The sequence below is a fragment of the Madurella fahalii genome, assembly GCF_045866475.1.
Source record: "Madurella fahalii IFM 68171 DNA, scaffold_2, whole genome shotgun sequence".
Lineage (NCBI taxonomy): Eukaryota > Fungi > Ascomycota > Sordariomycetes > Sordariales > Madurella > Madurella fahalii.
In genome coordinates, this window is record NW_027263972.1 from 320,915 (window position 1) to 337,436 (window position 16,522).

At 57.9% G+C, this 16,522-nt stretch overlaps 3 protein-coding genes across 3 annotated transcripts; 2 read left to right on the forward strand and 1 right to left on the reverse strand.

Annotated features, from left to right (window-relative positions):
- Positions 1-2,064: 2,064 nt before the first annotated feature.
- On the reverse strand, positions 2,065-8,127 carry MFIFM68171_02854 (uncharacterized protein; the record flags this gene model as incomplete). Its single annotated transcript, XM_071058276.1, has 2 exons — positions 2,065-7,608; positions 7,663-8,127. 2 exons carry the CDS (start codon positions 8,125-8,127, stop codon positions 2,065-2,067), a joined length of 6,009 nt encoding a protein of 2,002 aa, XP_070914377.1.
- A 1,417-nt stretch (positions 8,128-9,544) lies between these two features.
- On the forward strand, positions 9,545-10,511 carry MFIFM68171_02855 (uncharacterized protein; the record flags this gene model as incomplete). The annotated part of the gene is made up of 2 exons (XM_071058277.1): positions 9,545-9,944; positions 10,135-10,511. 2 exons carry the CDS (start codon positions 9,545-9,547, stop codon positions 10,509-10,511), a joined length of 777 nt encoding a protein of 258 aa, XP_070914378.1.
- A 1,619-nt stretch (positions 10,512-12,130) lies between these two features.
- MFIFM68171_02856 (uncharacterized protein) lies at positions 12,131-16,432 on the forward strand (the record flags this gene model as incomplete). The annotated part of the gene is made up of 3 exons (XM_071058278.1): positions 12,131-12,268; positions 12,380-13,316; positions 13,398-16,432. The coding sequence occupies 3 exons, from the start codon at positions 12,131-12,133 to the stop codon at positions 16,430-16,432; spliced, it is 4,110 nt and encodes a 1,369-aa protein (XP_070914379.1).
- Between the last annotated feature and the right edge of the window lie 90 nt (positions 16,433-16,522).

The window sequence follows — 16,522 nt, forward strand, 5'->3', positions numbered from 1 at the left end:
CCGCCGATGTGCTTCGTAAAGAACTCACTGAACGTCCAGACTTGATCGAATCTAAGCACTCTTTACGCCAGAAGCGCCCAGAGCCACCAGTCGTGAAGCCCTAGAACGCTGATTTTCCAAATTAAGTACTACGTCTTAGACTGGATTTTCAAGTCCGAGAGACATGGATTAGTACCCTTCCCATGCCCACATGGCTTCTTCGTCGACAACATCAGCGTATTCAGTTATATCAACGAGAGTGATGGGCCCTGAAAGTCGTGATCGGTATCCAGGAGTTCTTCCTTCACATGGGGCCTTGTCGGGCCCGGCAGTGTTGAGGGGGATGGTGTGCTGCATCATGTGAGAAGCACTTCCCAAGTCTTGCTGCTCACTCGGATTGCCCATTTCCTGTTCGTCGCTTGTTGTAGGAGCTGTCGGAATCAACGGATCGCAGTCCTCGGGTGGATATATTTCCTTACTTGTTCGAAAGACATCCCGTCTGGTATGTTTCCTCGTCCAAGCGGTCCAGTCCGCCCAGAAGCTGTGGCCGGGGTATTTTCTAAGTCGCCTGTCTCGCGATTCACTTTGGGAAATCGCTAATAGGCTTGGAGAAGTTGTGCTCGGCAATTACTTGCGAAACACTTATTGGTGCCAACAATTGTGTCGCGGGAGCGCTCTTGACAAAGTCATGAGAGGTCAACAAACCATCTAAGTTGAGTGTCAGACGGGACAGACCATGGATTTCTTCCTGCACAGCCAATTTCACAAGCGCCACTGACAGACACACTAGCTTGACTTGGTTGTTCATGGACTCAATGACCAGCTCCGCATTTTGCGTCAATGCTGCCTTCAACTCCATCGATGTCCAACGCAACATCTGCTTGTTGGCCGAGGCCGCTGTCTCCATGCCGGACTTAGTGGGATGGGTTGCCATGATTGTTCCATCAAAGGTTATAACCACAATTCGCGAGCCCGGCCCGTCATGCACATACCTCTGTATTACAGTTACCGTCCTACTATGTATACTGTCCGACGCCGGGAAACGAATGATCGATTCAGGGCTGCCAGTCTTCTGGTTCGCAGCATCCGCTGCGACAAAGCTGGCATCAGCTCCTGGGTCCTCATCTATGGCGACTCCAAAAGGAATGAAATCGCCAATCAGTTTTAGGTGGTCATCCTTACGGTAGGGAAACAAAATTAAATAAAGAGGTTCCATATTGACAGCACGCTTGCAGGTGATCGTTTTTGTGGCGTATTTTTGCGATGGCTTTGCGATAATTGAACAGCGACGGTATAATTCGCCCCTCGCAAGAGTATAAATAACCCAAACGGGGCTCTGGCGCCGAGCCGACACCATCTTTGGGCTGTCCAATTTGTATTATCAAGGCGCCCGATCGAGCGGTTGGTTGAGGAAGCTGCTTCGTTGGTGCCAATGATGTTGAGCAGGAACAGCTTGTCCCAAGCGACATAGGCTCCCCATGTCCTTGACGCAAGACAAGTAAACTGTTCTTGATCGGAGAGATGCCGAATCTTAGCGGGTGACAAACAGATAATGCTTTGGGGAAAACTGAGACTAGGTGTTGGCTTATGCTAGGAATACAACATCAATATCACCATCTTGTACCGTTAAGTAGAAATACCCAGTACTAATACTGGTGAGAGAACAAATGTAATTGCACTTTCCCTCAATCCGCTCAAAGCAAAGTCAGACGGGATTTATGCAGCCAACACTTCTATTCCCGATATCTGCTACGCAGTTCGTACCGTTGCCGTTGCTCGGCGATGTATAGGCACTTCCCGGAGAACTTGGTCTTCATAGAAAAATTAAGTCAAGGTTATATTGTACATAACTTAAGTAACATTTGAAGCTCAATATCCATTCGTATTGAGCACACGTTTTCCTCCGGATTACTGGATACCGTCTCTTCTCTGGGATGCTCGAGTGACTCGAGCTTACACTTCCGTACGATAAAAAAAAAAAAAAACGTAAAATAAAGGAGAGTGGGAACAAAGCATTTGCAAACAAGAATGAGCAAGCCAATTCAAAAAAACATTCTCCTCATATTTAGCCGCAACGCACACCTATCAAACGACATCCAACTCCTCCCACGGCCTTTGCACCAACTGCTCCATCGAAGCGATCAAATCATCCAACAGTCGAACCGCGTGCTCCTTCCAAGACTCGAACGTGACGATCTCCAACGTTAGGGTCTCGCCCTGGTGGAAAGCCTGGATCTTCCACTCCCGCAGGGGTTCTTCGTACGGGTAAATGGTCTCAAACCTGGCGTTGCGGTCCAAGAACGACAGCGATTCGACGTGCGCCACATCCTGGTGCACGACCGAGTCGAACCAGGTGACGCTCTTGGGGTCCCAGTCGGTACAATGCCTCACGATCTCCGTCAAGCCCATGCAGTCGTGCGACGATGTCGTCATGTGCTGGTGCTGGAGCGCGGCGAGCAGGTCGTGGCCCGTCTTGAGGCCGCCGAAGCGGACGCGCGTGGGCACATACTGCCAACAGGGACCGGTGATGGAATTGGCATCGGGAACGCCGGGTACGTCCACGCTGCGGCCCGAGGCGACCTCGCCAAAAACGACGTCGTTAACGCCCAGGATGCGGGCAAGGGTCAGAGCCCAGGCCGCGGAGGGGAGGGTGGCAACGGTCACGTCGCGGCTGCGGGCGGAGATGTCGACAGCGTGGTGGGTGGCAAAGTGCCGGCGGTTGGTGACGGGGGTGTGGGGTTTGAGGAGGGAGATCCCAGGTGAACCAGCGAGAAGATCACGCCAGTATGGGATGGCGCGGGGGATGCTGTCCTGGAGAGTGTGGTTGACGAAGGCGGAGAATGGGTATGAGACGGGCACCGCGTTCGAATCTTGATAGAGTTGGTGGAGCTGGTTGAGGAAGATGGGAAGGCAGATCTCGTCATATTGCGCATGCGAAAGACGGAACACGAGGCTGCACTTGGTTCCGTTGGTGACAAAGAACCACTTGACGAAGGACGATCCGTAGGGCATCCGTGTCTGCGCATCGAGTCTGGAGAGCTGTGCGGCGAATGACTCGACGTCGTCACCGTCAATCTCATACTGGACCACCGGGGCGACGAAGGGGTTCTCCACCACGACACTGTAGCACATGCTGTCAAGCCGGACAAAAACTGTCCGGAGGATCTCGTTGCGTGCCACCAGTTCCTGACAGGCGCGGAAAAGCCGAGCCTGATCCACCATGCCCTCGAAGTGCATGAGCTCGTACCGGATCGAGAAGCGTGGGAGCTCGACAGTGCCTTGCAAGGCGATGTCTTGCAGCGGCCGGGCAGGGAGTATGTCAGCGATCCTCCAGGACTTGTTCTCAAACGTGTCCTGGATGCGTTCCATGAGGGAGTTGAAGAACAGCGAGAAGGGCTTGTACTCGGCCTTTGCTTGGGTCTTAGCCGCACCCCGTTCCGCCGACGGGGCGGGGGCCGGCTGCATCACGTTGGCCATCTCGAACAGGGTCCGGTTGGCAAAGACCTGGGCAACAGTGAGCTGCATGCCTTGCTGACGGGCCTCAGAGACCAGTTTCATGGCGGTAATTGAGTCGCCTCCGCGCGTGAAGAAGCTGTCGCCCAGGTAGATTTTGTCTTCATCGATCTTGAGCAGACGACTCCAGATGCCTCGGAGGGTCTTTTGTTTAGCTGAAGTCGCCGACACGGCCGGTGCCGTTGCTGCGGATCGCTTGGCCACCACTTTCTGTGCTTTTACCTGCGATGACTTCAGGATACGCAGAGTGTGTGTGCCGCCGTCGCCGCCATTGCCGCCGCTGACGGGATCGAAACTTGCGAATCGCCCAGTTCTGTACAAGCGTGCACCCTCACCCCGCTGCGCCCCCTCCGCCTTCAGGTGCTTCAGCCACTGAGGTTCTTCAATGGCCACGGCAGGCACGCTAAGGGCTTTGCTCGTCTCGACCAGCAATTCGCCCACTGCTCCTCGCGGCAGAGGATGCTCGCAGCTCGCCGCATCAACAATCCAGGCTCCGTCAATGTCTTCAGCCGTAAATCCAAGCTCGACCAGATTGTCGCCTTGCAACTCCAGCCGTCGGCTCAGTGTCTGTATTTCTTTTCTGTCGGCAACGGTCAAGCACTGCACATCCCCAACCCGAAGCGTCTTTCCATCCGCCTCGCAGAGCCGATGCACTACGGCCCGCAGCTGTTCCAGCACCCGCGACATGGTTTCTTTGTCCACTGCCTTGGAATCAAAGCTGGCCATGACGAAGAACCCGTCTGCCGAGAGCGAGCACACTAACATCAGAGCATACGTGTTGAACTTGAGAGCCTCTTGCGCTGCTTCACTGTCGCCAGCCGGCACAAGTCCGTTGGCTGGGGTCTGCTCGTCGGCTTGCACATCTCCAGTCGCGGGGTGCAGCACGAAGCCGGTGCGCAGCTCACATGCCTCGAGCGCATCGTCACTGAGCCGCCGGATGTGCTGCAGCCCCGCGTGCTCGTAAGGGATCTGAGTGACTGCCTGCTGGGCAATGGACTGTAGATATTCCTCGATGGTGATGTCGCGGTCGATGGATATCCGGACGGGAACGGTCGTGATCATGGGGCCTTCGATCTCTTCAGCTCCCACGATCGGTGCGTTGCGACCTGTTAGCGTCTCGCCGAAGACAATATCCTTATTGCCGCTGCAGTATTGGGAAGCAACGAGCGCCCAGGCAGCTCGAACTACGGTCGCCAACGTGACGGTGGCGTTTGGACAAGTCGGAAGGCGCCGGCCTTCCAACGAGATGTCAACTTCTAGTAACGAATCCGCCTGTGTCTGGTAGCCCTCAAAGGGTAGGCGCGGGAACTGCACGCCAGTGGCACCGGCAAGCTGGTCACGCCAGTAGGTGTCGCAAGCGACGCGGTCCAGTTTATTGTTGAGATAATGGATGAAGTGCTTGAACTCGGCAGCGGGTCGTCGTGGCGAGATACCCTGATACGCCTGGTTTACCCGGTCGACGACCAAAGGCATGGACCATCCGTCGTATAAGGCATGGTGCATGGTCAACACAAAGTGGATTTCCTGGCCCTCCCGGATCATGGCATAACGCACCAGCGGCGTCCCGAGGTCCATTTGCTCATCGCGATCCTTCTCGAGGTATTCAGCTAACGTGGCTGCAGACCGCCACGCAATGGGGCCATTCACGACGACCTGCATGAGTCCACGCTGCGGTACTTGAATGATACGCGTCCGAAGGATAGCGCAATCAGAAGCGATGGTCTCGAAAGCGGTCCGCAACTTGTCCGCTGAATCGAAGCTGTCTAGCTTCAACACGCGCTGTGCAACATACGCATCCTTGACCTTTGCCGAGAGAGCCATTAGCGCCTCTTGCAAGGGGGTGCAGGGGTAGACGTCTTCGACATCCGCCTCATCCACACCACAGTGATTGCTAGCTTCGGCGCATGCTTGCTCGGGTGACCAGTCGTTGCCCAGCAGCGAGAATGGTTGCAGAACATCTGGGGCGTCGCTCCCTTGCTCAGTAGACACCATCTTGGCAACAACAGCCATGTCCCGAAGCACCGGGTAACGGAACACATCCGCCACCGTCAAGACGATTCCCATGGCCCGTGCAGCAGGCACAAGCCTCATAGCTCTTAAAGAGTCCCCTCCAAGGGCAAAGAAGCTGTCATGGACGGAGATATCGACTTGGTCGCCGAGCAATGTCCTCCAGACACTTTGCAAAACACGCTCCGCCTCCGTGGCCGGCTCGCCTGGCTCTGTGCGCTTGGTTCTGCGGGCACTTCCCGCTATCTGTTCTCGAGTCATAGCTGCTCCAATCGCACGGAGCTTCTTCCTATCGATCTTGGCCGACGGGAGCGTCGGCATATCACGGAGGGGAAGGTAGGCCGCCGGCACCATGTACCGGGGCAGTTCAACACCAAGGGCATCGTCGATACCGGTCAGCGCCGCAACCATCTCATCTGAGAAGGCCAGGTAATCCTCGGATCCGCTGTCCGATTCCGTGAGAGGCTGCGTCTCAGCTACGAAGGCTACCAAAGTAGGTTCGCCCCCAATGGGTTTGATCACCTCGGCGGCCAGCTTCACTCCGCTCGGCAGTTTACCGCGGAGGTGATGTTCGATCTCGACCAACTCGACGCGCTGCCCCCTGAGCTTGACTTGAGCGTCCTTGCGTCCGACAAATACGAAGTCTCCCGAACCATCGGGGTCGTATCGGACGAGATCTCCTGTCTTATAGAGCCTGCCATGTCTACCTGGGACCGTTCCATGGCCAGCCACCAGCCAGGCAGGGTCTTCGATAAACACCTCTGCAGTCTTCTCCGGCTCGCCGAGGTACCCAATGCCTACAACGGGGCCCTCCACGAGCAGCTCGCCCACAGAGCCAACAGGCACCAGGCGGTTATGGTCTTCGGGGTCGGCAACCCACCCCACAGCTCCGACCCCCTTGCCGATGTTCCCAGTGGTGAATAACTTTCTCTTGTCCTTGTGTTTGGCAAAGGTGTTGTTGACTGTACAACCGACGGTGCACTCCGACGGTCCATAGGCGATGATGACACTGGTCTTCCCCTTGCTCCAGGAAGCCGCATCCGCCGCCGAGACGGCTTCACCGCCCAACCCCAACACGTCGAGTTCGGCGATCACAGCAGGGTCTAGCACGCGGGCAACGCTTGGCGTCATGTGTGCCATGTTGGCGCCGCTGGATCGGATCGCGCCGCCAAGGTCGTTCATCCGGTCCGCGTCAGAGGGGATGCAGATCGTGCCCCCGACCGCAAGGGTGCAGAGCATACAGTCAATGCTGACATCGAACGCGTAGCTGGCAAACTCGAAGACGCGGGAGGAGGAATTGTATCCGACTGCTTCCGCTCGTGGAATGGCACCGCTGGTGTAATTGGCGTGAGAGATGACGACTCCCTTCGGCTTGCCTGTGCTGCCGGAGGTGAACTGAATGTATAGCGGGGACGTGGCGGTCGGAATTGTCGGCAGCGACGCCGATTCATCTGCCGTCTCGGGGAGTGACGCAAGGAGCTCCTCCGAGACTGTCACAACCTCGCCCTCCTCGGGTACTAACCGCAGGGCGAGTTCAGATTGCGTAGCGGAAGCTACAACGAGACTGGCTCCGGTCTGTTCCACCATTACCTTCAACCGGGCCTCCGGCTGGCTCGTTGGATCGGTGAGGGCAAACGCGCCACCGGCCTTCATGACACCCAACAGCGCAATAATGGTCCACCGGCTCTTCTCAAAGCACAACGGGACAATGGTGCCAACTTCGGTACCGAGCGAGCGTAGGTGGTGACCGAGACGGGTTGATAATGACTCGAGCTCGGCGTATGTGAACTGTCCATCCCACGATGACAGAGCGATTTTGTCTGGGTTGGCTGCGGCTTGCTCTGAAATAATATCGTGCATGGTCCGGTCGATGGTTGGAGGTAAGGCAGCATTCCAGCTCCATATCTGGTTGAGGTCCCTGGTTAGAGGATCAAGAAGTTCCCGGACCGGTGATTGGGGACGCTGTGTGATGATGTTCAGGAGTTCGATGAAGGTGTCCAGCTTGTCGCCGGCTTGCTGCTCCGACAGAGCAACGTGCTTGTTGGGCCATAGCCCCCACAACTGGAGGATACCCCCTTCTCGTAGGACTCTGAGTTGGAATGTCCATTGCTTGGTCGTGTCAGCTCATGCCTTAAGACAGGTACAGTGCTCCGTGAGACCTACGGTTGGCTCTGTATCTGATTCCCCTTTTTGTGGAGAAATCGAGGTTGGGGCTTCGTCATAAAAGAAGACTGCTTCTAGCTGCGAGGATTCGATGCTCCGCGTCGACTGCCGCACTGCCTCTAGGAATGTTGCGGCAGTTGTGCTTGTCGAACGACTTAGCACAAGGCCAAGGGCGTGAAGTGAGAAGTGCAATATCGTCTCGGTGCCGCCCACGGACCTTATCCCCCATGTGAACTGCTCCACTGGGTTGTCCTCACCCCGCTCTCTTTGCAGCAGGAGCGCCCATGCGAGGATGATGTCGTCGTGGCGAAAGCTGTCGATGCCTTCACTGCCGGGAGCATTGGGAACTGAAAGGCTCCTGGCCACGGCTTCTGGAGGAGTGCTTGGGGCTCTGGGGTGCATAGCATCGGGGCGCAGGCCGTTACCCAGGCCCACGAAACGGGGCGCATGCTGTGCGAGGTGCATGGTGTTTGCCGCGCCGCTGAGGACTTTTCCGGGTAATTCTGTGCTTTCCTCTGCCGCTGCCGTAACGGGTGGTGACGTTGCAGGGCGGATCAGCGCATGGGGTTGGCGGGACAGACGGTGCAGCGGCGGCAACGGCCTGCGTGTCTTTGCTCTGACGGTTCCTGGGGAGATGCAATAACTGGCTCACGAGGGGGAAATACAGGACACGAACCCCTCTTCGTTGTCTGGTGGGAACGGGAAAGGGGAGAGATAGGACGACGTCGAGCTACAGGCAAGCCCGCAGCGTTACTTTTTCACTCTAAAGCAAATGCTGGATCCGTCTTCGCTAACGCCGGCCACCCTTACTTAACCCCTTACCCGAACTTTTGACATCTACAATCGGACCCGCAGGCGTCCACCCCACAGACTGCCTCCGTCGAGGAGTGCCATTGCCAGCCCTGCCCCTGCTCGCTGATCAACAACCAGCCGACTGTCGGGCGCAGGGCCATGCTTCATTCCTCGTCTGTCGCTACCCTCCTAGGAGATGAGCTATCCGCTAGACCCGCGGAAGGGGCGAGGGCCCTACCGGGGTCATAATCCGCCTCCGGCCCACGCTAAAGCCAACTCCTCGCGTCGCATGCTCGACCGACAGTTCGAAGAGGGGAACGGACAAACACAGGTACCCCCTGTCCTTCTCTGCTATTACATATGTTGCGGAGGGCGGCGGCCGAGGTTCAGAATCCGTTTTTAGCCGAGTGGCATGGAATGGGACTTGCTATTGGACAAGGGATGGATGTGATGGTCGGCACACAGCTCGTGGGTTGCGTAGTAATTCTGCACAAGAAAAAAGTTGTGCCGAGTGGGTGGCATGGTGTGAAGGAGAGTGGGGAAAGACGTTGGAGAGGCGACAGGGGGGACGGATCAGATAACTTTAATGGGGCACTGCCGATGCAGCCGGGGTGCCCTGCGAGCATCTCCCTCCGGCTTCGGGAGGTTGGCGCGGGATGCTTGGGGACCACCTTAGCTTGCGAAGTTTTTCAACAACGAGCGATGACAAACGGAACCCACGCGCAGGTTGTAAAATCACGACCCAGGATCTTCGCAACTCCCAGAAAACTGGGCTGACGCGTTACGCAAGATAACCGAATGGGGCAGGAGAGAATGTCGCTCAATATGTGCGGATGGGTTTCGTTTACCGTGATCGTCGCTGCACGCAATGCCGGTGGGAGCCTCAGTCGTACAGGTGACCGCGTCACAGAGGGGTTTACCGGCCCCACGGTCTGAGTTCACGGTAGTCTACTAGTCCATACTAATCGCGGGATGTTTCTGCTGGGATATCACCCCGACTATCGAGCATCGTGTCTTCCCCTCTGTTGCTGAATCTCCTTTCCGACTCCCTCTCATCACCAGCCGAAAACAACGAACGGCAAGCCCCAAGATGCAATTCGCCGTTTTGCCCGCCCTCATCCCCGACATCCGGGCTGTCTATGACGTCTACTTTGCCGCCTTCACGGCCGACCCGGATGGCCGCCGTCTCCTCGAAATCCTGTTTCCTCACGGCGTCACGTCGGACGAGTTCCGTGATGCGCACACAAAAGGGACCATTGCCTGGTGGCACTCGTCGGATACCCAGTATACCTTTAAGTGTGTCGACCCCGTGACGGGGGATGTCATTGGCATGGCGTTGTGCGATGTGTTTGTGAAGTCGCGCGGGGAGGACGAGAGAAAGATGCCCGAAATCGGGTGGTTGGAGGGGGAAGCAAGGGCGAAAGCGGAGAAGGTGTTGGGGAAGCTGTGGGCGGCTAGGGAGAGGATCTGGGGGGGTAGGAAGTATATCTGTGAGTTTCGTGCTTAACCCTCTGCGGCGCATCAGCCCTCTTGAGTGCACGTTGGCGGCGCAGGAACCGAGTGCATCCTTCGGATGCAGGTGCTCGAGGGGTGTGCAGGTGGTTTGAAGTACTGCCTAGCATTCCAGTTCTAGTGTGACGGAAACTGGGGGGCACATGACTGACGCATTTGGCCCAAAAGACATCCACGCGTTTGCGGTAGACCCCAAGCACCAGGGGCGCGGCGCGGGCGCTGCGCTTGTGCAGGCCCTCATCGACCTCAGCGACAGCACCGGGCTACCCATCTACCTCGAGTCGTCTCCTGGGTCGTACGGGTTGTACAAGAAGATGGGCTTCTGCCGAGTACCCGAGGATATTGCGAAGGTAGTGCACGAGGCGGAGGTGCTGGACACGGAGAAGGATGTGGAGGTGCCATTGATGATCCGGTTGCCCACGGCGGTCACGAATTCGTCGTCGGGGGAAGGGCGGAAAAGCGTGGAAGACGTGTACAGGGAATGGTATGGCAAAAAGGAGGACGAGGGCTACGACAGTGGTGAGAAGGAGGTCAAGGGACAATGATGGTGATGAAAGGCATCAGGCTGTCGTATGAGAGCCTGCGGTAACAGTGGCTTGGCTATGGGTGTCTAGACCGAGAATTCTGGGCTTCGAGTGTGGTCCGTGGATCGAACTAGTGGTTGATGACTCCATCCAACTTCGTCTTGCAGCATTTACGAATACGCACCGCGTCTTGGCTCACGCCTTGTTTTGGAAATGATGGCGTCCGGACAAGCCGTCAAACACATACCATCTTGTTATTGTTTGGAAGCCTTTTTTGAAGTCACTAGCGTTGTCATACCATGGCATGTCGAGGTAGTTTAGAATTGACGGGTACCTGACATCTCCGTCTGTTGGGCAATTGGTCCATCCGAGACAAGCCGCTGCGCGCTTTCATGCCGTGTCTAATCTCACGCGTGGCGCTTCGGGTCATTGAGGGGTTGGAGGCTCCACGCGGTCGGGACAAGGGCAAATTTTTGATCAGGATTTTTATCAGATCATCAGATAATGCAGGAGGCGGCAAGCGAGCAAGGTTCTTGCTTTGGGAACATGCAGTTTGCTGCTTGACCTTGTACGTAATGGACTGGCAGTTCCGAATCAGGAACTGACCGGCGGCTCCAGGGATGCAAGGTCAGGGTCGAGTGCAAGGGTTGGAGAGAGAGAACGACAATGGGTTTCACGAGGAGTTTCTTGCCCGGCGACGCAGTTGCTGAGGTCACAGACCACATTTTCTTGCAGCCGCCGTGATAGATGTGGCAATCAGAGAAGACATGATTTAACCCCCATTCACGTTTCGAGGTTTGGGAAGACCCGCTCCTGACGTAAAGTGCTAACCTGGTTCGTCTCGATTGCTCTCGTATAGGACCAGATCTGATAACTCTAAAAGTGCGATGACCTGCTACCGGGGTTTCCGTGGCACACAGAAGTGTCTTCGGATGCTGGACACCGCAGGGCCGTCGCAATTGGCCTTGCGGAGTGCAATCCGATGATTCTCCATACAGCCAAGCTTGCGAGCATGACTATCGTTTCGGAACCTGGGTGGAGCTACGATTGAGAAAATGAGAGTGTGTAGGTGGGCGCCGGAAAGCTGGCGTGGGAACCTGGCGTGGAAACATAGCGTGGGAAGTGACCAGAAAATGATGATAGGGTCACATTCCACATTTTGCCCGGGACCCTGGCCCGAGTGGGGGTTCGGGTGAGTGAGAAAAAAATTATCAGATCCGTCCGGATTCATTATCAGATCCGCACTCGCCAAGCCCGGCATCGGGGTGAGCAGGGAAATGAAGCCCGCCCCAATCCACAAGACGGAGCAACCAAGTGACTAATCTGCAGCATGGCGAAAACTGGCGGGTCGCGGTCCTCCGGGTACATTGTGGAAAGGAGATGGGCTCCTGTCATTAGCCCAGAATTATTGCCCAGTTCTCCCAGTCTCGCTCCCCGCTTTCCCTCCTCCCGACGAGACCAAATCGATTTGTCTGTTGGGAGAAGTACTGTCCACACACGTCCGGGACGGAACACAAGTCGAGTCTAGAGAAGAGCAGTTTAGTTACCTAAGACTGCCCTTTTTCCAAGCTGTTTTGTGGCTGTAAGCCCTGAGGCGACTCGTGGTGCACCCATCCGAAGCGAGGCGGCCCGCACAAACGATGGCGGTCGAGCCTTCTGAAGAGAAGCGCCCGTCCAGCGCTGCAGGCAGCGCTTTAGCTGCGCCGTCAGCGTCCCGGTCCCCCGCACCAAGCACCTCGGCACCCAAAGAAGAGTCTGCAAAGGAGCCGGAACAGGGAGTAGGTTGCTTGCTTTCCGTTTGTTTACATTAAGCCCCTGAGCAACACTTCCATTATTAACCCCTGGCCACCGCCAACGCTGTCAAACTCGCTGCTCACCAGCATCTCTAGTTTCAACTCCTCACCTACCTGCGCATCTTCTTCACCGCCGACCCGTCATGGATCGACATCGTCCTCATCATCACCGGCACCGTCTCTGCCGCCGCCGCCGGCGTTCCCTTTCCGTTGATGGGTATCCTGTTTGGTGAGCTCGTCGATGACATGAACGGAGCCACCTGCGCCGCCGATGCTACCATCTCTGCAGCGGACATTGACCCCTTTGCCTACGAAGGCGCCATCAACGACAAGGTACTCCAGCTGGTTTACATTGCCATCGCCGCCTTCGTCCTCATCTATGTCTACGTCCTCTCCTGGTCCCTCGTCAGCCAGCGACTAGCCCAGCGGTTGAGGGATAAGTATGTCGGTGCGCTGTTGAAGCAGCCTCCGGGATACTTTGACGCCCGTGCCGCCGCTGGTGGAGAGGTCAGCAGCCGGCTGCACGGAGACATGACGGCCGTGCAGGCCGGCACGTCGGAGAAGGTGGGCATTCTGATTGCGAGCATCAGCTTCTTTGTGGCATGTTATGTCGTTGCCTTCATCAAGCAGCCGAAGCTGGCGGGCATCTTGGTGTCGCTAATTCCGGCCTTCCTGTTGATGGCCTTGGGGGGCGGTTATTTTGTGCAGAAGTACATGGCAAGAAGCTCTGGCGGGGTTGCTGCTGCATCGTCCATTGCATCTGAGGCGCTGCAGCATGTTGCTGTGGTGCAGGCGTTTGGGGCCGCGCCGAGGCTGGAGAGGAAGTTTGCAGAGCATGTGGCTTCGGCTAGGTCGGCGGGCATTAAGAAGGGTGTTGCCGCTGCTGTACAAGCCGGGTTGCTGTACTTCATTGCCTACTCGGCGAATGCCCTTGCTTTCTGGCAGGGCAGTCGCATGGTCGTGGACACCATGAACGGTCATGGGGACGAGACGGTTGGCCAGATTTATACGGTAGTGTTCCTCCTCGTTGATGGTCTGTTTCACCTATTCTCTAAACCCCTAACCCCCACCAATACCCCCGGCGGACACGTTTAAGCTGACTATTTCCATCCAGCTTGTGTGTGCCTGGGCAGCATTGCACCCCTTTTACCCATCATTACCGGCGCTTCGAGCGCCTTCAAGCGCCTCATGAAAGACATTGAAGCCCCCTCTACCATCGACGGGACCTCCGACGAAGGTGTCATTCTCCCAGTCTCCACTCCCGGCGAGATTGTCTTCAACAACGTCTCCTTCTCCTACCCTTCACGGCCCAACCAGCCCGTCCTGCGGAACCTTAACCTGAAATTCCCTACGGGCAAACATACCGCCATCGTGGGGCTCTCTGGCAGCGGCAAATCCACCATCGCCTCCCTCATCGCCCGCTTGCAAGACCCCGACGAAGGCACCATCACCCTCGACGGCCACGACATCCGCGACCTCAACGTCCGCTCCCTACGCAGCTTCATCTCTCTCGTCCAGCAGGAACCTTCCCTCCTGGACCGCTCGATCCTAGAAAACATCGCGCTCGGCCTCATCAACTCCCCCAAGCCAGAGCACGCACAGCTCAAGCCCACTCTGCACAGCAATGCGCTCTCCGAGCTCGTCGCCACCCTCGGCAAAGCCGCCATCACCCCCACCCCCGCTACATCCCCCGAGACCGCGCAGATCCTGTCCCTAGTCCGGTCCGCCGCCGCTCAGGCCGACGCCGACGGCTTCATCTCCAGCCTCGACCTCGGCTACGCCACCTCGGCCGGGCCCAAGGGGTCCCTCGTGTCGGGCGGCCAGCGCCAGCGCATCGCTCTCGCCAGAGCCCTGGTGCGGGACCCGCGGATCCTGGTGCTCGACGAGGCGACGTCGGCGCTGGACTCGGCGAGCGAGCGGCGGATCCAGGAGGCCGTCGAGAAGGTTGCTGCTGAGCGGACCAGGACGGTGGTGAGCATCGCGCACCGGCTGTCGACAGTGAGGAATGCCGATCGGATTGTGGTCATGGACGCCGGGGCGATCGTGGAGGAGGGCACGTACCAGGAATTGATGGAGAGGGAAGGGGGTGTCTTCAGGAGGATGGCGAGGTTGCAGAGCTTGGGAGTGCTGGATTCTGATGGGAATGAGGCTACTGGTAGTGAAGCCGAGGGGTCTAGAGAGGAGAGCTTGGAAGTGGTCGAGAAGGATGGAAGTGTTGAGCGGGTGGTTAGCCGGAAGAAGGAGGCTGCCGCTTCGGCTTCGGAAGAAGCAGGGGAGAAAGACGGGGGAGAAAAGACGGACGCTATGGAAGATGCCCGCTGGAGCAGCGTGTTCATCGGAATGGGTCGTCTCGTCCGGCCATCGCTTGCATGGCTTGCCCTGGCTGTGTTTGCCGCTGTCCTTGTTGGCGGGACGTTTTCCGGCTCTGGCCTTATCTTCGGTTTCACGGTCGGCGCCCTCAACCCGTGCAGCAACACCGCCGACCGTATCCTCGAGCTCGGCATGTTCTTTGGCGGGCTGCTCTTTATGCTGGCCGTCATCGAACTGCTGGCTAATTTCTTTGCCTGGTCTTGCTTCGGCCTCATCGCCGAGCGTCTGTTATATGCCGTTCGGGTGCTCTCGTTCCGCTCCCTCATGGAGCAGGGCGTGCAGTGGCACCAATCCGAGGGGCGCTCCCCTTCGTCCTTGCTCGACATCATCACTAAGGACAGCGCAGCTATTGGCGGCTTCAGCGGCTCGACCATCGGCACCGTGTTCTCCATCATTGTCAACTTCATCGTGGCAATCATCCTGTCGCACATCATCATGTGGAAGATTGCCATTGTCTGTCTATCCATCGTCCCTATCCTGCTCTTCGCGGGCTTCATGCAGCTGCGCATGCTTGCCCGCTACGAGGAACGCCACGCCGCGGCGTATTCCAAGGCGACGGGCGTGGCCGTCGAGGCGGTCCAGTCGATCAAGACTGTCGCCGCCCTGTCCCTCGAGAAAGAGGTCATGGGCTCGTACTCACGTCTCCTAAAAAACACGCGCGACGAGATGGTGCGCGGGGCAGCCTTCACCAACATCTGGCTTGCCCTCGCCAACAGCATGAGCTTTCTCATCTACGCCTTTGCCTACTGGTGGGGTTCGCAGCGCATCATGCACGGCGACGCCAACCAGACGCAGTTCTTCATCATTCTCGTCGCCATGCTCGTCAGCGCCCAGCTCTGGGGGCAAATGTTCACGCTCGCGCCGGAATTCTCGCGCGCCCGGACGGCCTTCTCCCGCATCCTCAACATCATCAGCCTCGGCTCAGACAATTCCATCGACTCCAAGTACGGCCCGGGCGGCAAAGACAACGACAACAACAAGAACACGGACGTCGAAGCCGTCGCCGAGTCCAAGGCCCCGCTGGACCCCAACCAACCGGGCATGCGCATCACCTTCTCCTCGGTCTCCTTTTCCTATCCGTCGCGGCCGGATCGCACCGTCCTCGACTCCGTCTCCTTCACCATCCAACCAGGGCAGTTCGTCGGGCTCGTCGGCCCGTCGGGCGCGGGCAAATCCACCATCATGAGCCTCGTGCAGCGCCTGTACACCCCGACGGCGGGCACGGTCGCGCTGGACGGGGTGGACATCTCGTCGGCGGGGGCGGCGTTCCGGGACGCCATCGCGCTGGTGCCGCAGGACCCGGCGCTCTTCGACGGCAGCGTGGCCTTCAACGTCGGCCTGGGCGCGCGTCCCGACCACGAGGCCACCCGCGCCGAGATCGAGGAGGCCTGCCGGCTGGCCAACATCCACGACGTCGTCGCCGCGCTGCCCGACGGCTACGAGACCGAGTGCGGCGCCGGCGCGTCCCGCCTCTCGGGCGGCCAGCGCCAGCGGCTGGCCATCGCCCGCGCCCTCGTGCGCCGCCCCAGGCTCCTGCTGCTCGACGAGAGCACCAGCGCGCTGGACGCTGCCAGCGAGGCGGCGCTGCAGGAAGGCCTGGACAGGGTCGCCAAGGGAACCACGGTGCTCGCGATCACGCATCGGTTGCATACGGTGAGGAAGGCCGACGTGATTTTCGTGGTGGAGGGCGGCCGCGTGGTGGACCAGGGGACACATGCCGAGTTGATGGAGAGGAGGGAGAGTTATCGGGTCAATGCTATGCAGCAGATGTTGCAGTGAGCCGAGCCGGTGGAGGTTGGAAAAAAGGGCTCCCTCTTTGTTAGAGTAGTAATTACCCCCTGGATTGAGGCCTCACCGGGTTAGAACCGT